This window comes from Oryzias melastigma, linkage group LG24 (genome assembly GCF_002922805.2).
Source record: "Oryzias melastigma strain HK-1 linkage group LG24, ASM292280v2, whole genome shotgun sequence".
Taxonomy (NCBI): domain Eukaryota; kingdom Metazoa; phylum Chordata; class Actinopteri; order Beloniformes; family Adrianichthyidae; genus Oryzias; species Oryzias melastigma.
This window is the reverse complement of record NC_050535.1, coordinates 1191017-1212902: the sequence shown is the minus strand read 5'-3', so window position 1 is coordinate 1212902 and position 21886 is coordinate 1191017. Positions and strand designations below refer to the sequence as shown.

The 21886-nt window shown below is 38.7% G+C and overlaps 2 protein-coding genes and 1 long non-coding RNA gene across 9 annotated transcripts in view; 2 read left to right on the top strand and 1 right to left on the bottom strand.

The window, feature by feature from the left end:
- Positions 1 to 1600, top strand: part of LOC112157991 (echinoderm microtubule-associated protein-like 1) — an 8022-nt gene extending 6422 nt beyond the window's left edge. For 2 of the 5 annotated variants that reach the window (XM_024291138.2, XM_036210554.1), the window contains 3 exons: positions 693 to 776; positions 849 to 874; positions 957 to 1589. In XM_024291138.2, coding sequence (XP_024146906.1) covers positions 693 to 776; positions 849 to 874; positions 957 to 1444 — 598 coding nt within the window. In that variant the 3' untranslated portion in view covers positions 1445 to 1589. Of the gene's footprint in view, positions 1 to 692; positions 777 to 848; positions 875 to 956 lie in introns of all 5 variants that reach the window. The other 3 variants (XM_024291139.2, XM_036210555.1, XM_036210556.1) reach the window with 3 other exon arrangements.
- A 1747-nt stretch (positions 1601 to 3347) lies between these two features.
- LOC118598162 lies at positions 3348 to 5265 on the bottom strand. Its single transcript, XR_004947278.1, has 2 exons — positions 4987 to 5265; positions 3348 to 4381 (listed from the first exon to the last, which is right to left on the bottom strand). It is a non-coding gene; the product is annotated as an uncharacterized LOC118598162 (long non-coding RNA).
- Positions 3988 to 21886, top strand: part of evlb (Enah/Vasp-like b) — a 31271-nt gene continuing 13372 nt past the window's right edge. The window contains exon 1 of one of the 3 annotated variants that reach the window (XM_036210553.1): positions 3988 to 4328. In XM_036210553.1, the coding sequence (XP_036066446.1) occupies positions 4324 to 4328 (5 nt within the window). In that variant the 5' untranslated portion in view covers positions 3988 to 4323. Of the gene's footprint in view, positions 4329 to 13443; positions 14139 to 21886 lie in introns of those variants that run through there. The other 2 variants (XM_036210552.1, XM_024291140.2) reach the window with 2 other exon arrangements.

The window sequence follows — 21886 nt, the reverse complement described above, 5'->3', positions numbered from 1 at the left end:
TTTTTTTCAACTTTACAAATCTATTTTTTTAATTTCCAAAATTGTTTTTAAATGTAAAATATTTTTCTATCAAGTTTAAAATGTTTTATTTTGTTCTAATTTGCTTTTTTAAAATTTTGCTCTTTTTTAATTTACAAAATTTCTATCCAGTTAAATATATATATATTTCTAATTTACAAGTTTATTAATCAAATTTAAATTTTATACATATTTGTCAAATTAATAATACTTTAAGTTCATAAACATTTCTTTTAAATTTATTATTTTTTATTATTATTTTCATTATTTACTGTGTTTCTAACAATTTTCTAATTTATTTTTTTATGTGTTTTATATTTATTTCAAGTTGACCCTGATTTGACCTCTTAGGTTTATCCTGGGGGGTCGTGGGGGGGGGGTCTGTGTCCAAACTGTTGTTTAGTTGTAAATAGAATTTCTTGTTTTAATTATAAAGCTGATCAAACCCTGAGAAGATCGTTTTATAAATAAAGTTTGATTTGATTGAATGACATGTCGGGTTTTAGCAAACCTGCATGTAATCTTCTGGGCGCGTGCAGACGTTCTCTGGTGTTTCTAGCCACGCCCACTGAGAGGCACAGCAGAGAGAGGTTCATCATTTGGGCTTTTTATCAGTTATTCCAGGAATTACTTCATGTCAGAGTTCTGGTTCTGATTCTGTTGTTTTCCGTCAGCGGCGTGAAGAGTCCACCAGGAAGCGTGAAGGACAGTCCGTGTAAGTCGACAGCTCGGCCCGCCGCGAAGAAAACTCCAGACGCGTAAGAACTTTGTGGTTTTTGGTGGTCGCTTGAATCTCCTCTCATGTCTTTTTCTGTCTCCAAACTCAACAGGAAGTCGAAGGAGCCGGCGAGCGTTGGTAAGAGCGCCTTCTAGTGTTCCCTGACGGTCCTGTAACCAGCAGAAGTGTGATTGTGTGTTTTTGTGATGTTTGTGTGCAGGAACGAGGCGTGTGACTCACTGCAAAGGTAGGCGTTGTCCCTCAGCACCTTCCAATGAGCTGTCGTGTAGAATTCAGCCTCTTTATTTTTCTATTTTCCATTTTTCACGTCTCACCATGACTTGTGTGTCGCCCTTTGACCTCTCCACCCCCCGTTTGTGTCTCCATTCATGGTCTCCATCCCTCGCCTTCCTGGCTCCGCCTCCTCTCCGCCCCTCACCGCTTCACTTAGTGACTATGCAGATCTATCTGAGCCCCCTCGCAAGAAAGACTGGGTCTTCTGAGGCCGCCGCCTCCGCTGCCGCGGCGCGGGCCGACCGGGGGCCCGCAGCCACGCCCGTTAAGACGCCGCGGCCGAACGAAAGCAGGAAGGCGACCCCGAGCTTCACCCTGAACCTCCAGAAAAGCAGCCAGAGCTCCACGCAGGACATCAGCAGCTACAAAAGCCCCACCAAGTCCCCCAGCCAGTACTTCCAGATCTGCTACTGACACTTAGGTCCAAATGTGTGGATGACAGCAAATAGTTTGAGATTTTTTAACTTTGTAGATCATTTAGTTTCACTAAATCTGTGATTTCAGGAAGAAAACGCATCACTTTTGTTTTCATGTTTCAGATTTTGTTTTTAACTTGAATGAACCAATAAAAACTATAAAAGTCAACTGTGTGTTTTATTTGTTCCAGTCCGTTATGTGTTCTCCTGAAATGTTTGTTCTTGATGGAGAAAAGAGGCTCAGATCAAAGATTTCTGTTTTACATTTTGATGGGAGGATTTGTATATTTGGATCAGGATCACATCATTATTTTTACCCTAAAATTTTAGGTTCATAAATGTTCTGACAGATTTTCTGCCTCTGGAGTGAATTTATGAACATTTTTCATTAAAATATAGATAAAAAAGGCCAATTACTAAATAAAAATCGACTTTAAAGGCTAAAATTGTTTAATTTCAGTTCCCAGTTTGTTTGGGCCCTCTTGTGGACAAAAGTTGCATAGCAGCTATGTTGAATTAAATTTAAATTCCACAGAAAAGAAAAAGGCACGTGCTGAAGATTTCTGAAGATGGAATTATAATATTTGGGGAAAAATATATATTTAATAAATATACTAAAAACATTATGTTAGTGTGATCAAGATAACAATTTATTTGATCAATCCAGAATTTTAAAACTGTATGACCTTGTTGATTTTTACACTGCACAGTTACTATACAGAGCCAGAGGGAAAACATTCCCATAAATATCCAGAAACAGTTCTTAGAAAATGAAGGAGGAACAAACTGAGAGGATGCAGGAACTTCAAGGTCAGATTGATAAGAACCACAAAGAAAAGTTTCTGTGTTTCTGTGAGGAACTAAACTCTGGAACAAGATCAGTAATGAGCTCAAACAATGTTCAAGCTTTTATGAACCAAATGTGACATAAGTGTGTTTTATTTTTGTTTGTTTTCTATTTTCTAATCAATGCATTTCAGTATTTCTGTAATGAGTTTGAAATAACTGTGTTTTGTCCTGTATTTTTCAATCTATGCTTGAAATCAATCAATCAATCAATCAATCAATCAATCAGTGTGTGAATGGGTCTGTGACTGTGAAGCTCTTTTGGTCTTTGAAGGAAGGTAGAAAGTGCTTTATAAGTATACGCCATTTACCAATTACCATATTGATGGGATTCGGTTTTTCATACGTCAAGATTCTTTGATGTCGACATGAAACATCATGGGGTCAAATTGTTAGTTTGTGTGCAACTCTTTGGTTCATAAATGTTCTGACAGATTTCATCTCTCTGGTGTGAGTTTATGAACAATTTTCATAAACTTATAGGTTTTAAAAAGGTCAATCTCTAATCAAAAATCGACTTTCAAAAGGTTAAAATTGTTTAATTTCTGTTCCCAGTTTCTTTGCCTTTTGCGCCCTCTTGTGGACAAAAGCTGCTTAGTAGCTTTGTTGAATTCAAGTTAAATTCCACATAGAATAAAAATGCACGTGCTGGAGATTTCCTGTCAAACGAGGCAATTTGGATATAACTAATAATATTTAAAAAAACGTATTAATATTAAATTAATTTTATTAAAAAAATAAACACTCAAGATTTTGCCCCGATGAAAATAAAGGCTGACAGGATAAATTGATGCACACTTGGTTTTTAAATTTCATTTATTTTAAAATTAAAGTAGAAAATATTGTTTGCTTCAAGCAGAATTTTATAAATGAGCCATGTGGCCATGACAAAAAATGTTAAAATAAACTTTTTAAACCTTTTTTTTTAGCAACCACAAGCACGAAATAGACGATATGACCTCCTATTTCTTAAATTAAACTCAAAACCCAAATAAAAAAGCAAGCTTATATTTACATGCAGCAGTTTTTATTAACTTCAAAATTATCGAATTTAGTTTTTTTTTTATTCCACCGACAGTTTATCGTCATTTATTGCAGAACTTCCCAACGCTGGTCTTCGAGAACACCTGACTCCGATCATCATCAGGTTCTGCAAAAGCCTGATGATCAAAGACAGGTGTGTTTATGTAGGGGAGGATTAGAAAAAAGGATGGATTTTATTCCCCTATTATTGATTAGAGTGCAGAAACATTGACATATTCAACAAGGAAATGTTGAAAATAATGTAAGAAATATTAGGAAAAATGAATAATAATAGTATGAAATAATCATTAAAAAGGCTAAAGTAAAAAAAATCAATTATAATTGAGACATAAAGTCCAGTAAATACATAAAAATAGACAAAAAAACATCAAAGCAATTAGCAATAAAAATATTAAATAAAACAATTTCATTGGTTTATGTTGAGCTTTTTTGCGGAAATTCTGCATATAAACTCAAAAGATGCTCAATTTCTTTTTTATATTATGTTTCTACATTTCTATTAACTATAGTTTGAAGTTTCTGCAGCTCCTGCGCAGATTTACTGAGAAAAATCCAAAAATTTCGGGTTGTTATTCGCAGTTCGGCCACCAGAGGGCGCCGTCGCGCAGCTCCAACGCCTCTTCCGTCCGCTCCGCACTGCCCCCTGCTGGTCGGAGGCAGGAAAAGATGGCACCTCCGCAGCCGCCGTCGGCCGCTCCGCCCGGCGTGTCCCTCTGAAAGCGGCGTGTCGCTCACTGAAATGACTCCGACCGAACCTACCGACACCTCCGAACACGACCGAACCCGAAACACTATCAGAACCGAACAGGAAGGCGTTTCCGCGCCCTGTCATCCAGCGACAACATCTGCACATCCTCCCGGCTCAGCTGCGGGATTTTCCCCCCGAAAGGCCCAGAAGTGCCGCTTCTTTCCCGGGATCCGGATCTTTTCATTCCTCGGAACCAAAGTGAAGGAACTTTAGAGGCGGTTCCGCTCATCCAGAGGAAAATGAGGTGAGATGCACGTTTCTGTTTGCAGCAGAAGCGCAGCGAGCGGAGAGGTGATGCTGAGGGAGGAGAGAAGACAGATTCATTTATCGGGAATCATTCCTGGTCCAGAGAACATTTTAGAGGAGAACGTGGGAAAAATCCATGAACTTTTGACATTTTAAAGGTAGAAAGAGGAGGAGCAGCAGGTGATCCAGCTGATCCTGACTCCATCACATCCCAGATTCCAGCTGATCCCAGACTCTAATCCCAGGTTCCAGATCATCCAGACTCCAGCTCGCTGCTCTCCCACATGGAAGCTGCAGACCACTCTACCACAGCATGATCATTCAGACAGATTTGTGGATTCATGGATCTCCTGAGATCACAGCCTGAAATCCATCTGTCCTTAAATAAAAGCTGCTCACACACCTCTCCACGGAGAGCCAATCCGGTTGGAGGATTCTCCAGCTCATGGAGACTCTGATGTTTCTGGATGTCAGTGCTTTACGGGCTGATGGAGCAGCCAATCAGAGTAAAGGTTCCTCCCCCAGCTGTAAGGAGGCTGACATTCAGGAATGTCTCTAAACTCAAACTTTAGTTATAAATGATGATAAATTCCTCAAGAAAACCCTAAAGAATATTTAGAAAATAACAAATGACGTAAACACCTGGAGAAGGTTACCTGAGTGTGTAAATGACCTCTCAGTCCGGGTCAGCGGTGACCCGACAGACGTCGCCGCCCTTCATTTGTAAACGAGCTGGTTGTTCAGAGTTCTGATCCAATCACAGAAGTGGAAGATTGAGAGGCTGAAACATGCGGGAGAACTTCAGCTTTGAGAGGATTTTCAGGAGAAATACATGAAGAAGCATCACAGAGTCCCCCCCCTCCCCAACACACAGACTGTACTTTAGACAAAAAGTAATATTAAAGTTTTCAAAATATAAAATAAATTTTTAAATTAGAAGAAAAATCAGATTCTCTAGTAAAGTAGTGATGATCCAGGTAGTTCCTTTCAAAATAAAACGAACCCCGTATCAGACTAGAGACAGATAAAAAGAGAAAATAAAGATCTCAACACACAGAATTAAAAACAAATTAACTAAAACTACAAATTTATGAAAACTCTTTGAATTTTTCTTTAGACCCGTGAAGCCACAGTAGAGGATCTGAAAGTGACTGTTTTCACTTTGTTGGCTGCAATTTTCAACTTCACCACTAGATGTCAGTAAAACAAACTGATCTAAACTCTTGAAACAAATGAAAAACGAATTTTAAACTTTTAAAGTTAAAATTTCCTGCTTTAAAATATTAATTATTATTGTGAAATATTCTAATTAACAAAGTCTGACTTTATTTCATATTCTTCCAGTTTCATTGCAGTCATAACTCCTATCGACGTTATCGTCATAACTGTCTAATTATCCGTAACGCCGACGTGTCTCCGGCTGGTGGTCTGAACTCCCTCGGGGTCGGTTCCCGTCGCCTCCGTTTGTCCCGATGCTCCGGGGTTGATTGAGGATCAGCAGCTGATGTGTGCTGACAGCCGCGGGTGACTGTATATGTGTGACCCATATAACCGCACCGCTGACAGCAGCTGAGGGCGGCGGCGGCGGCGAGCTTATTGTTACAGCGGCTGTGGATCCTGATCACGATAGGATGATGTTTGTGTTGAAGCACGAGTTCTGACAGCAGAAGCTCTGAGTTCTGGTGGGTTCTCTGGTTCTGGAGCCTGAAGATGCTGTAAAAAGAAGATTTCTGATGGTCGATCACAGAACATCCATCAGGAAGATTGGCTTCTCCAAGGTAGAGGTCACGACCCCAAAATGAAATAGGATTAAACTGGGATTTTATTTCTGACTCAGATTAAATATTTTTGGATACGAGGATTAGAATAGAAAACTATTGTGTTACAGTTATGATCATAAATTATCAGTAAAATCATAATTATTTATTTCAATAATCATCTTCGGTTTTCTCCAAAAAGTTAAACGTATTTTATATAAAGATTACTAATTAAAGTTTTTATAATTAGTGAATGTAGTGTTATAATAGTCCTATTAATAACACTTTTTCCTACAAAGTTGGATAAATATTGTAAACACTGAAAATAAAAATGTTGCCTTTTTATTTACAGGTAAAAAGTATAGTTTTACTAATACAATCTATAGGATTTCTTGTAGGATTAGTATTAAAATTGGTAGTAATAATACTTCAAATGACACTAGCTATAATTTTTGTCCAAGAACTGATAAATATTAACATTATTTTCATTGTTATTGGTATTTTTGATACTTAAATGCTTATTTTTTCAATAAATGGTGATCAGAATGTTTATTAGTAGATTTTTTGTAATACCAGTTGTAGTAAATTTACTGTCTTCAGACTCATTTCTATTACTTTAATTATTTATTTTAATATTCTGACATATTTTTTACTGAGTAAATATTTTTATTTGTATTAATTTTTGCTCATTTTAAAGTGTTTTGGAAACATCTGTTCTCACCTCCAGGATCTCCGTTTATTTATATTATTTTCATACATTTTCTCTTTTATTTGACCTTTTTCTTGTTAAAATGAAAGAAAAAACATGACCTTCCTGTAAAGATTCTTCTAGTTAAAGTATTCTGAGCAGATTGATGAGAATCTTCTGAGCTGCTCTGGATTTCCCTGATCGGATCTCTTCCGAGGTCTAATGGACTCGATCCACCAGGAAAAGGCCTCCAGTCTTGGACTCAGCGGACAGATTTTATCTCTCGGCTCGTCTGGGAATGTTTTGGCTCCTCCCCCTAAGGATGTGGTTGGAGACTTTACCGTTAATGCTCCTGGTGGACGATAAAAGTGGAGGAAAGCTTGGAGAAAACTGTCAGATTGAGCGTGGAAGAATCTGGTTTCAGTAAACAGCAGAAGAAGAATCGCGGTGATTCATCTCAGGTCAGGTGAGAGTCTGCGTGTTTCCTGCAGCTCTGCGGGAAAACAGGACATTTGGGATGACAGCCGTGCACTTTGGGAGCCGCTCTCATGCATGATGAGGCATCCAGATGCAGAGCAGGCAGCCAGCGCATGTGTGCGTGCGCATGTGTGCGTGCGCATGTGTGCGCTTTGACCCTGATGCAGATGCCCGTCGCTGAAGCGTTTCTCCTCACGCTTCTCAATGATTCAGACGTGCGTGTAATCTCTAATCCCTAATCTACTGACTGCTGCAGAGAGACGTACTCAGAAATATGTGATAGTAGACTGGAACTGCAGCTGTAGCAGTCATGTGACCTGCAGGCGCCATGATGACTTCACGTGGACTCTAACGAGTAAACAAACGTCATGCAGCCAAAGGCGAACGAACAGACGGATATCCAGTTATGAATCATTCCTGAGAATCAGGGAATGTGAGGATTATTTAGCTTTATGTCCTGATTTACCTCAAAACCTAAAATCAGGGAGTCAAACTCGATCATACGAGGAGCCAAAACCCAAAACACACCTGAGATCGAGGGACGAAGAGGATAAACATTTATTAAACACTCTAAAACTACAATTTAAAACTTTAAAACTGTAACTTTTTAACATAATTATGAGCTAGATATATAGCATTACCTGTGATAAGGCTGGTGTGAATGCTGGAAGCTGAATTTGGCCTCTGAAGATGCTGAAATTGATAGATAAGAACACTGAAGCTGATGGCCAGCTGAAATATTAGCTAAATGCCAAATTAGCCCAAAAAATGAAAAAAATAACATTTAAATTAGCCAAAACAGCTAGCATGTAGCTGAAACATTAGCTAAACTCCAAAACAGCCTAAAAAATCTTAGTAAATGCCAAAATAGTCTAAAAAGCTAACAGAATGTCAAATTTTAGAACTTTAAATCTATAATTTTTTAACATAGTTGTGAATAATAAAAAGTCAGGAATATTATTCCAGAATAAATCAACTTAAACCTTAAATAACTTTCAATATATTTTACTCTCCATAAAATATATTTTGTCAAAATTAAACAAGTTAGAAATGAGCCCAAGATAACATCGAGTCAATAATAACAATAAAATATAATGAACTGGAGGGCCGGATAGAATTACCTGGAGGGCCGGATCTGGCCCCCGGGCCGTGACTTTGACACATGTGCATTAAGTGATGCAGTGAAACAGTCAACCGTTTGACTTCCCCATTGATCCACGGCTAGAAAGGAAATTCCTGGTTAGTTCTCCATGTAACCACCAGGGGGCGTTTACTAAAACAAAGTAATTTCCTGTTCCCTTTAAAGCAGGGGTAGGGAACCCTGGTCCTCGAGAGCCTCGTTCCTACATGTTTTCCAATATACCCTGCTCTGGCATGTTCTTATTGGCTGGACACACCTGAACCAGTCCCTACTCATGACTGAATACCTGATATACTGGAAAACATGCAGGAAGGCGGCTCTCGGGGACCAGGGTTCCCTACCCCTGCTTTAAAGTGAAGTGGTCCAAAAATAAATAAATATACATAGAGCTCTGTGCTGGGTTCACATGAAACGTTCAAGAGCGAGCAAGACTAGACGGACTAGACGGTCGCTACCTGATGCTAGCGCATGTACGCCACCGACAGCTGGAGGAGGTTTGGTGAGAAATGCCAAAGCGTCTGATCTGGTGAATATACTCCAGGGTTTTTTCTTTTCCCATCTTTGTTTTATGGAGAGAAAATAGACTCATTTGAATAGAATACGTTTTGTGCATAACTGTGTACTTCCAATTGTGTATTCATAGTAGGGCTGGGTTTATAAAATTGATTAATTGATCTGAATCGATCCAACCTTAATAGATCAATAATCAAGCTTGATGCTAATGTATAATGGGATATCCCATAGGACGGCTAATGCTAACGGTTGGTCAATGTAAACATTCATTCTGACTGAATGAACATCTTGATGAACTCAGGCAGGAATTTTTCAAACTCTTTTAAGGAAATATTTTTAAAGTAACCATTTGTGGTCTAAAACATCATTTTTTTTCATACTTTCATCTTCTGGAATAAGGTGTAATGCTGTAGTGTGATCGCCTCCTAGTGGTCAAACTGAAACGTCCTCCAGGAGAAGCAGAACAATCGTTGGAGCTTCTCTGTTAGAGAATCCATGAAACACTGAATGATATTAACAATCTTATTATTATTATACTGATACATTTTAATGTATGTGAACTGGATCAGATTAATATGAAAATCTTGTAACATTTATAGATTATGAATGCATTTCTAAACAAATGAATATGTCTAAATGTGTAACCGTGTAAAATCTAATCAAGTGGATTCAAAAATCGTTAATGGAATCGATCCAGACTGAATTAAATTGATTGTAAAAATCACTGGTGAGAAACAGCTCTAATTCACAAAAATTACAAAATTAAAAAAAATACAATTTTCACACACAACTTAAAATTACAACAGCTTGAAACTAACCACACTCACACATCTTTAAAGAGTGTGCACAGATTTCTCGTTGCACAAACACAAAACCGCATTTACGTACAAATTGACCCAGCATTTTAGCAGCATCTAAACGCATCACCTACGGATGAATCTTAAGAGTCTTACCTCAGATTTGTGCATAAATGTGGTTTTGTCGGTGCATAATAAGTGATTTGTGTGTAATTTTTAAATATTTATGCGTGTAGTTAGATTAAAGTTGTTGTAATTTTAATTCTTAATTTTTGTACTTATGCACATAATTTATTGTTTGAGTTACAAATCAAGAATTACACATAAACAAACCATGTTGAGTCTGTTTATCTCCATATTCATTTCTCCTTCATGATCCATTTTTAAACGCTTGTCACATCTGTGAATTCAAAGGAAACGCCATCCGTACGTCATTTCCAAACCCAAGTCTCTGATTGGTTCAACTGGTTTAACCTTCAAAGCGCGTTCCACGAAGGCCCAAAACCGTCTTAAAAGTGTGACCAGAAATGCACATTTATGCATAAACATGGACTTTTCATTGAAAACGTTCCTGAGGCGTCGGGTTAGTGTTCACTATGATCCGTCCCCCGCAGCACGCCCATAGAAAAAATGTGCATGATTATTTTCACTGTGTGGGATCACTGAGCGGTCAAAATATTTCAGTTACCTGCAAAAACTTTAGAATTTCTTACAATTAAAAATATTAGTTTTAAATTGAGTTTCTCAAATTTTAATTTGATAAAAACCAAAAAATTAAATGTAACAAATTATAGAACTTTTGTTAATTAATCCACTGTTTCACTTTTTACAGTCTAAAACTGAAATAAAATCTACTACAAAATATGGATGACAAACTGCAAACAAAATACCTCAAAACAGACTCACTTCTATTCACGGATCTGGAGCCAAACTAGATTTTAAATCCAAAACGGCGGATTATTCCTCATTTACCTCATAAATGCATCGTTACCCCCCCCCCGCCGCGCTCCTCTTGTGACCCCGTCGCGGTCCTGTCACCTCACCAGGTGCTTCGCGCTCTCTCAGAGGTGACCTGCGCTCCCCGCAGAAGGTCAGTCCTCCTGCAGGACGCTAACGACAGAAGCTCCTCCCCCTGCGTTCACACCTGCTGGTATCTCTGCAGCAGGAACGGTTTAATATTAGAAAGCTGACCTGGTGGGGGGGTGGGGGTGTTGTCTGCTATTTCTATTCAAGTTGAGCTTCTTTTCTTCTTTCTGTTTGACGTTTTTTAGGACAGTTGGAACTACTTTTTTAGGCGGATTTGAACTCATTGTTACTCCAGAAGATGCTTTGATTGACAGATGAGTCAGGAGTTCTGGAGGGGGATGGGGGCGGGCTTAAAGGATCCTCTGGTTTTTATTTTTGGTTACTTTAGAAAAAATGTGATTTTAAGAGTTTGAACAAAAACAAGAAAAAAAAACAGATTATTCTCATTTTGGTTTCCTGAATTTTGCAAATCCAGATTAAGACACAAGGAGGAGCCAGACGATGTTTTTCATTCTAGTAACAACAAGAACTTGTTATTTTAGAACTGTTAGCAAATTCATCTTCAGCTCAAACATTAAAAAATGACAGAATTTTGCCAGTAAGACGAAATTCACCTAAAGAAAACTGTTTAAAACTGACTAAAAAACAGATTATATGTTTTTAGACGCTTATATTTGATGCTCTTGTGATAAAATGATGAAATAGGAAGAAATCTTTTATTTTGAAACTTTTATTTTGAAACTTTGAGACTATATATGACTCATAAAGCATCTCCAGAACAATATTTAGGATGATTCGATTTCAGGTTTTCTGGGTTTATTTTATTGCTTTAATTCACTTTTAGGAGAAAACGACAAAATAAAACTAGAGTGGATAAATTAATGCTGTTATAATGTAGATATTTACATTTGTTCATACATACGTTTAAGTGTCTTTCACATCTTTAGACTTTTAATTTGTTCTTCACATTTAAATCATAATTTCTTCCTTTATCAGGTTTTTGATTGAATCTATTCATCTTTTGTGAGCATTTAGTTTATCTATAAAATATTAGATTTAGCTACAGGAGTAAAGCTGCATATTTTTTGAGAAACACAAAAATTAAAGTTAAAATGTTCAATTTTACATTTAAAATAGAGCATTGGGCCTAAAACTGATTTAAACAAATATTTGATAAAAAATTATCTTCAGAGAAAGTCTTCAAAAATCTTTTCTCTGATATTTGATGCAGAATTCTGCTTTTAGACAGTTTATAGGAAAAATTAAAATACTTTAACTAAAAACTGAACATTTCTCTTGATGTATGATGTTGAATTATGTTCAAAGATACAATTTTATATTAATAATGAAAATATTTCAACCAAAAATGATTTACTATTTTATATTCGACTCAAAATTCAGTTCAAAATGCAATTTTTAAACCAAAAACTAATTTTTTATTTAATATTTGATGCAGAATTTTGTTCGAAGAGACAGTTTTGTCATAAAAATTAAAATATTTTACATAAAATGATTTCTTCTTTGAGATTTGATGCTCAATTCAGTTTAAAATTCAAATATTGTCACGAAAAACTAACATTTTATTTGATATTTGTGCATAATTCTATTATTTTTTTTAATATTCAATGCAGAATTCTTTGCAAACATTTTTTAGATTAATAATGAAAATATTTAAACAAAACGATTTTTTTCTTCTATATTTGATGCTAAATTCTGTTCAGAGATTATTTCATGTAAATAACTCTAATATTTAAACAAAAAAATGAATTTTCATTTGATATTTAATGTTAAATTGAGTTCAAAATCATAATATTTTAGCTAAAAACTTATTTTTTTCTTCATTTTTTTATGTAAACATCTTTCAAAGAGAAAGTTTTATGTTAAAAATGTCAAAAATTTATTTTATGTTTGATGCAGAACACTGTTCAAAGAGACAGTTTTATGTAAAAAAAATTAAATATTTTAGCTAAAAGCTGCTTTTTTATTTTTGATGCAGAATTATTTGCGAATTGATATTTTTTTAAATAGATTTTTTTTTTGCTAATTTCTGAAATTTTATTGATATTTGTGCACAATTCTGTTCAAAGAGACAGTTTTATGGTAAAATGTATAATATTTTAGGTAAAAACCAAATATTTTCTTTGACAATTTAAACACATTCTAGTTTGATATTAATTTCAACATTTCAAACCGTAGTTTCTGTCATTTCTAACCGTTCTGAAAACTGAAAAACTCAAATATGTCAAATGAATTAAAACTGTCGTTCAGAGAAAAAAAAGAAGGCGGGGCTTAAATCCCAGATTGATCCACAAAAATGCCCATAGGAGCAGATGAGTCGAAGCGTGAGGCATGGATGACATTTGCACGCCGCCGTCCGCCGCCGCGGTGCCTCTGAACACGGAGCAGCTCGTCTGTTTGGTCAAATCAATCAGATTGGCTGCTGGCAAAACAGAGCAGGACAGATGTGAGCGCGCTCAGTGCAATCCGTCCTGTGGATGTCAGACGATTGTCAGGGATTTGATGGTAACTTTGAAGCAGATTATTTCAGAACCCTCATCAGGACCACTCTTCTGGAAAAAAAAGCAGATTATTTTATTGGTTTTCCAAAACCGTCGACATGAACTGCTGTTTATATTTAGCCGGTTTTCCGCCCGCTAAGCCAGCCAGTTGCAGCAGATGGCTAAATTTATCTCTGTTCCACCTTTGTCTCCGTAGATTAATGTGCGTTTGGAGAAATGATGAAAGACCATCAGATGAATTAAAAAACCGCTGGCTCCTCCCATCTTTTTCCTCTCTGCTGCTTCCCTTCATGCGGACTTCCTGGCCTCGGCCAATCAGGGAAGAGAGGGAGGAAGGCCTCGGAGGCTGTCACAGCTGGGAGGGGAGGCAGTAAGAAGGGGAGGGGGTGGGGGGCATCAGAGGGAGGAGGTAATCCAATGAGACACAGAGGGGAGAGGCAGAGCGAGGGCAACGCCTCACAGCGCCGGGAATCTCTCCATCCTCCTTCAGTCTGTCTGTGAGGCGGAAAAAGCAGAAGATTCATCCTTCATTCTTCCTGCTTCAGAGAAACGATGATCCTCTGACAGGAAGCATCCTTCACCTTTGTTCTTCACGTCGCCAGTGGGGAAATAGGTCAGTGTGCCGGTGCGACGCCGGGCGCTCACATCCCGAGTCACAGAGGAGATGGAGAAGAAAGGGACGCCTGTTCGGCGGAGACGGTGATGCTTCCGCTCAGCTGAAGTGTCCGCAAGAAACTCCCAGACGAACAAAGGAAATACAGACTTTTACGCTTTTGGTTGCTCGGCGCGGACGCCATGGACATCAACCTTCAGTCGCACCGCTTCTACTTTCCGCCCGTCTACTGCGCCGAGCAGGGGGTGCAGCCGCAGCTCGCCGAGTTTAAAGTCAGGTAGGGGTCCAAACGTGCAGACTTCCCTCAGATGCTGGTTGGAGGCGTCTTCTGGAGCTGGTTCTGCAGGGGGTGGGCCTGCATGCTAATAGACCATATCTGTGCAGGAAAGTGGGAACCAGGGGGCATTGATGGTCCGTGGGGGCGCCTGCCAAGTTCGGACAGAGGGGCTGACAGTTCCCTCTTGCATGACTCTTTTGTCCTCAGTGTTTGCGCTGCTTTGTCTCTTTTTTCTGCCGACCCGGCACTGGAGGTGCTCAGTTGTTGCTTCTGCAGCTGGCGTGCAGAGACGCATGCTCCGAAATGCAACAGCTCTTTGTCTGGTTGGGGTGGACGGAGCTGAAGGAGATTACAATCTCATGAGGTTCCTCCTGGAGCAGCTCTGATGAGTGCAGCTTTCAGGGACCGAGCCAGAGTTTTTGCCTCACTAAGCAGCTTTTAGTTTGGCCAGGTCTTCAGGCGGCGATGCTGGGCTTTGGCGTGTCGCTGTCACTGATTGGCTGAGCTCCTGGATGGCGCCATGGGAGTCTGAGTGCGCTCACAGCTGGGCTGGATCAGCAGGAGGAGGAAAGGTGGCCGTGCACCAGCCCACTTCTTTGTGTTATCGGGCTTTTGTTGCTTTGAACCCAAATATTTTGGTGGTTTGTGAAAATGATGCAATCATTTCACCCCAGTGACCTTCTGGAAAAGCAGATTTCCTGCTGAGATTCACACGTCTGAGCTCCAGAAATGAAGAATACACATCCAGAGATTAGAGATTTACTCAGGTTTATGACCCGGATTCAGACTCAATCATTTAAACGCACACATGAGTCCTTGTTGATTAGGGACGATGTCCTCATCCAGTCGGATCTATTGTTGTGTTTTGAGGAAGAGAAGGAAGAAAAGACGACCATCAGGGGGGCGCGCAGACGGCGAGAAAGCAAAGTGATGGGAGTGGACGGCTAATCTGACCAAACAATTACAGGAGGAAGGTTGGGAGGTGGAAAAATACCATTGAGGGTCCACGGTTACCACATGACATCCCCATAACCATGACAACCACAGCCTCACATATGGTAGATGTATGCACAAGAACACAACCAGGATGCAGCCGACCTTCTGGCTCACAGCTTCAGTCTTCCTAGAAAAGACATTTAGCTGCTAAAGTGGATCAAAATATTCAACCAATTTTTCAGTTTATAGCAGCAGGTTGGGCACAAACCTATTAATGCTCCTTAAATAAAATTTAAGTTATATTTACCCACCCCCGTCCTCACTGGCCACTTCTGCCCCTCCCCCAATGTCCTCATCTGGTCAGAGTTGAACCACACAATTTTATTTAAAAAAAACACTTTTTTTAATAATGGCGCCAATTTTCTCTCATTTATCTCCATAGCAACCATTTAATTTTTTGGTCACCAGGGGGTGACGAACAAATTGGTGTCATTTTTAGAAGAATCGGCTAAAGTAAATTTTTGGATTTCCTTAGCAACAGAGGTTTTTTGCTAACCACGCCCACATTCTTCATATGTTCATGTTGTATGTTATATTGTTTCATTCAGCTTGACCTAAAGATTTATGTATTAAAGTTTCACAATAAAAAATGTGCGACCAACAGGGAGACGCCCCTTTTACAAGCTGGCCATGCTAATATTTAAAATCTTTAAGACCAAAATTATTTTCCCAAGTAGTTTCTCGAGGATGATCAAGGAGTTAGACGGCGATAAATCAAAATCCCTCAGAGGAGTTTCAATTTGTTGAAGGGGATTTTTTATTGGATAATTTCCAGAGGTCAAAGGTCAACAAAACTTCACTTATGGTGAAATTAAACTCATTTTCCAAACATTATCCTGTACACTTTAGTACTGATTTACTCTTATGTCTTTTTTTTTGGATGACTTTTGTTTTTTTATCTTCTGGAAATTTAGTCTGCACCACTGACTATATATGAGAACTGGACTGAGTAACCCCGCCCACTGGCGTTCCAAACAGGAAGTACACGGCAAAATCCCATAGACTTTTTTTTTGATAACCCTAATTTTTTGTTATGATATTTAAAAAATAGTTTACGTTATTCAAATAATAAACTGACCAATCAGATGCCTCAATTAAAAGTAGGCGGAGCCTGCTGGCCCCCCATGTCCAGCCCTTAAAACGTTTGAGATTTACTGTAGCCTGCTTTCAAGTGTAGGGGTGTGGCCTTCCAACAAGCTCACTCCTGATTCCTGATAGCGGTTGCCATAGAAACCTCAGACCAACTTCGACCAATCACAGCTTATTGACGCTGTCTGGCTCCAACATGGCGGCATCCGTAAACAAAAAATGGTGATTAAATTGACTTGATTTGATGGGTGGTGCAAACAAACCATTTTCTATGAGTGATGTCACACTTGCTCAGTCCGGTTCTCATTTACAGACAATGATGTGCATTCACACTGCTGCCGAACCGCACCAGGGTTCACTTGTAACAAACGGCCTCCTCACATGCAGCTGGAACACAGTTCCTTCAAAGTTTGGTACGAGTAAAAGAGTTCTGTGTTGGAAAACCCGACTAAGAAAAATCTCTGAAAACGACCTAAAAACATCAATGAACCGGAGCCGGAATGAGTCCATAAATCCGAATGAATTCCTCCCTCGCTCTCGTACCTTGAAAGCATCTGATCCTCATTCAAGATCTGTTCTGAAATAAGTTCAGGATTAAATCTCTGGATGATGGACAGGCTTTTTGATTTTCAGGATTCCCGGGAGGCATGGAACGTCGGCATTATCCGCCTCCAGCGCAGCCTCGCAGATTAGAGCCACATCCGTGTCGAACATGAGCCGGCGCTGCAGGGAATCTGACAGACACTCTGAATTCACAGATTATTTGCAGAGCAAACAGGAAGTAGCTGGAGTCCGGCGTGTCTGCTGGACGTTTGAGAGAAGAAACTTAATCTTTTGCTGTTTGTAAACCAGGAAAAGAGGCTCAAAAATCTACATCCTGTTGGAATCTCAGCAGATTCAGCATCTCGATAATCATCTCTGGATCTCCGGTTTCACGTTGTCTTTTGTTGGAGGTTCCTTTAAGACAGCGACTCCGGCTCTGCTTCCATGTTCCTGCTGAGAAAGCTTTTTCCAAATGGAGACACATGCATTTTTCAAAGCCTGAACTGCAGCTCCTCTGCATCGTTCCTCCTCCTTTCTCCTGTCTTCACGTCTCGTGGTTCTTCTCAGTGTGACGTCTGCTCGTCTTTGACCTTCTGAACACAGACACACTTTTGGTTGAATAGATTAGAGGAGGTTCAAGATTTCTGCAAATATTTGAGTCTCACAAATTTCAAAGAAACGCCACTAAAACGTCTAGTAACTTCCTTTAGGTGTGCACAGATGCACCCTGTCACCTCCATGTGAACTTCAGCTGACATCCGTCCATAATCCTCGGTGTCGTCAGCTCCTGCATCTGCTTCTCTGGAAGTCTCTCCACAGGTCGTGGTTGGACGAATACTAACAGGCACATTTGTGATGTCACATATTAATGTCTATTCTGTGTTCTAGTAGACATTTTTGGGGGTTCTGCTTGTTGGATCCTCAAGGAACCGTCCCCAAACAGGTCCCATATCTGTCGAAAAACCTTTCGGCTTTAAGGACAAGGCTAGCTCCACATCATAATACTTCCTCCACCAACTGTCAGACATGTCTTAGTGAAGAAGGTGACAACTTTTAAACCCAACAGATGGAAAACTGACGTTTAAATTAACAAAATATGCCACAAAATTGTGAAATGTTAAAAATTTGAATTTTTTATAAAGCACTTTTTCTCAGACATCACATAAAATAATCCTCAATGTACCAAAACGAGCAAAAACAGTCCATTAAATCAAATTAAAACATGAAGAAATGTAAAAACTATTTAAAATCAAAGCAAAAAAGATGTTTTTTCTAAAAAAAAAAAACCTCCATAGTACTTTATCAGGTGAGGGCCATGATGCTGCAATTACTGAGTTTTTTGTTGTGATCCTAAGAACCACCGGCTGCAGGGTCCCCCCCCCACCTGAAGGCCCCGGGCTCTGGGAGGGCCATAAACTGAAAGCAATTCAGATAAAAACTAAAGTTCAATTCCATTTATAAACTCTTTAAATCTCTTTGATTTCATTCTTCTGTCAGCTGGTTTTTATTGTGGTTTTATTGGATATTTTTAGTGCTTTTTTGTACCAAATGTATTATTATATTTACAAAATAATCTAAAGCTGACTGGAAGGAAAGATTTCAGAATTGGAGTATTGTCCTCCTAGCACCAGAAAGAAGGGTATTACAATGTTTTGAAGCAGTTATAAAAGTGTATATTAATATTTAAAGATCTAAGATGATAAACTACAGTCACTTGGTTTAGAAAGTTCATCCAGGCAGCCTGTCTCGTCTTTTTCCACTGAGGCTCAGAAATCCTCAATTATTCAGAGTTCAATAAGGTCTTTGATCGGTTAATTTACTTCAAACTTCACTGGAAAACAAATCCGTCTAAAAACAAGTTAAAAAATATAAAATACAATAGGATTTCGCTTGTTGTAATAAGTGGAAAAAATCTGCCTATTGTAGAATTTGTCCTGTCTTTAAATAAGATGTGACGTCCTTCTCTTTTGAGACTACATTTAATCTTGAAATTAGCTTTAAAACTCAAAACTTTGTATTTGCAATATGAAAGAAAGCATCTTATCTTAAAAGAAAGCGCTTAACATTCATGCTAATACTTTTTCCTCTGAAAATTTGGAGCTAAAATAGTCTCACTCGATGGGTGTGTAATTTGTTGAGCGTACAATACATTTTGTGCGTTACTGTATGTACTTGAGTATACACATGTCCAAAAAACAAACAATAAAAATTACAGTAGCCAGATTCCTTGAAGATCTGGTGAAAACTTTTCCAACTATCGTCATTAAACAGACATTCCTGATAATTAATTAGAAAAAAGTCAACAGATAAATTGTTAAGACACTTTAGTTTCTTAATGGATAAAATGTCAAGTTTTACCACATATTATTCAAAATCTAAAGTCAAAGGGTCTAATACGAAAACTCTGATGACCCAGCATTCCAGCAGCATTTAAACGCATCATTTACACATGAAGAGTCTCACATCTGATCTGTGCAGGAATGAGGTTCTGTGTGTGAATATGAGGCAGTTGTTGTGTACATTTGAAAGATTTGTGTTTAGTTCAGGGAACTGTAACCTTCAACACTTAAAGAGACATTTGGGTCAATTTCTCACTGACAGGATCCCAACAGGAGACACAAAGTCTGATTCACCTTTCAGGAAAATAAGACATGTTTGTCTTTATATTCATGTTATTATTATGATAACTATAAACAAACCTTTTTTTTACAAAATACAAAGAAGTTTTTTTTTTAAACTTGGAATAGTTCATCATTTTTGTCAGATTTCACATGAGTTCCTTTCAAAATAAAATACATCCTGTGTCACAGGGTCATCTCAATGCAGCAAATCAATAGATTTTCAATTTTCAGACAGCAAATTTGTAAATCTAATGAACTAAATCACAGCTAATTCGGTGGTATTTCTTTTAGAAACACTTCAAATCTTTGAATTTGTTTAAAAAAAGAAAATGTATCACTCAAAAATATGTCAAAAAGCTTCTGATACTTAATGTCCTTCAACTGTTTGTAAATAAGTTGCATTAAGTTTTTAAGCCGCTGTAATTTAAAGTTGTGCGTGTGTAGAATGTATTTTGTAACTTTTGTACGCGTGAATACACACAGTTGTGCACAAAAGTTTCAAATCAGGAGTTACACACTCACAAATCAGATGAGACTATTTTGACTCCATAAAAGAAACGCCACAACTGTCCAATTATACTTATTTTCAGACCAATAAATAAAGTTTTCAAAATTACGTGTGAGTCAAAAATAGAGATATTATTAAATAAGAGATTCAAGGTTTATTGTCTTAAAGTCAATACATTTAACTAGAGAGTTACTAGTCGGATAGTTAGATAATTTAACTAGACTTGTTGGGATTTTGCAGTAAAAGTATTTTTTAATTTAAGTGTTGACCAACAATGAAACTGAAAGAACTTGATCTTAAAATTGAGTCTGACCAAAAAGTTCTGACATTTAGACTCTGGGAGCTACAGAAACTCTTTCATGGACCAAACCCTGAAAACTACATCTCTGATGTGCAGTTATCAGTTGGCCGACCTCTCTGGACCATCAGGAGTTTGTTTCTTCTCCAGAATGAGGACTTGTGCACCATCGTGCCCCACAGGGACAGTAGTTACAAGTCTTTGTTAGCGTGACACACAACCATCCCACAGACTCCAGTGGGAGCGAACAACCATGCAAATGCTGAACTCCTGCGTCCGGATGAAGTGATGCGGTCGGACGCGGCGTTGTGCAGTCTTCTGGCAAAGACTGTCGGTGCACGCCGTCTGAGAGCTCTCTGTTTTTTTATTCATGTCTCTCCGCTCATTCATCTTTTCTTCCGAGCCATATTTTCTAGGCCAAGCGCATATTCCACTCCAGTTGTCATGCCAACAGATTAGCGTGCATGTGACTTTCTGCACGGGAAAGGTCTGTTTCTACTTTACTGCTGCAGTTGTGATTTTAGGGTTCTGGTGGAGAACGCCGACTCCTTCAAAGATTAAACGCCCCTGTGAGCGCTCGGTTACACAATAGGCTGTGAAATCGGCTGTAGAGGAGCAGTGACATCATTCACGACTGCTGGAGTCCACGGGGACGAGGGTTAAAAACGCCTGCTCTATTTTGGTGGTAATATGCTGCGTCATTTCTAATATGAAGTACTGAGTCAGTCACTTTCATCTTCCTAATGAATCACTGAGTCAAGCTCAAAGAACAGACCTTGGATGTTGTCCTTCTTTGTGTTTTGCAGATCTTCTACCTGGAAATGCAACAAAGCAAGTTTATGATGCACAGACACAAACATCCAATTATTGAAGTTTTTCTAATAAAGTTTTAGAAAATAAGAAAGGAAAATGAACCTGGATTTTTGGACAGATCCAAATCAGCGCTGCATGCGTACACAAATTAGCAGTGTGGTTATTTCAGGCAGATTGTGCTTTTGTTGCCTTGAGCATCCAGACCTCAGAAAGTGGAGCAGCTTTGATGCTGATGTCTGCAGGATGGAGCTTCCTGCACACCAGAGTGAATGTCGAGTCTTCTGATGCCGCGCAGATTACAAGTTTAAGACGTGTAATACTCGCTTCAAAGTTCACGGGGAAATGGCTTCAGACTGAAGGAACTAGAACAACTTAAACTGATTTATTTGGAGAGAAATGACAAATACTCCAAAAATGATTAGAAATCTAAATTTATGCAAGAAAAAAATGCAAATTTAAATTGTAGCTCCCTCTGATCCGATCACTAATTAGGATTCATGCTCCGACTTTATATCTCCTTCAAGAAGCTGCATTTCCCTGAGAGTCGACAGCAAATCCTGGTTTTCCCGACAGCTCTCTGGTCATTCACATCACGGAGGAGATGATGGACGAGCAGAAGTTTGGAGCAGGAGTTCAGGGAGGAGCTCTTCACTGGAGATCACCGGTCAGAGAGGACAGAAGTGATGGAGTCTGAGGAAAAAAGAGAAACTCGTTTATTAATCAACACAATATGGATGGATCCATCCATCCATCATCCATCCATCATCCATCCATCATCCATCATCCATCCATCCATCCGTCATCCATCCATTCATCATCCATCATCCATCCATCATCCATCATCCATCATCCATCGTCCATCCAGCATCCAGCATCCATC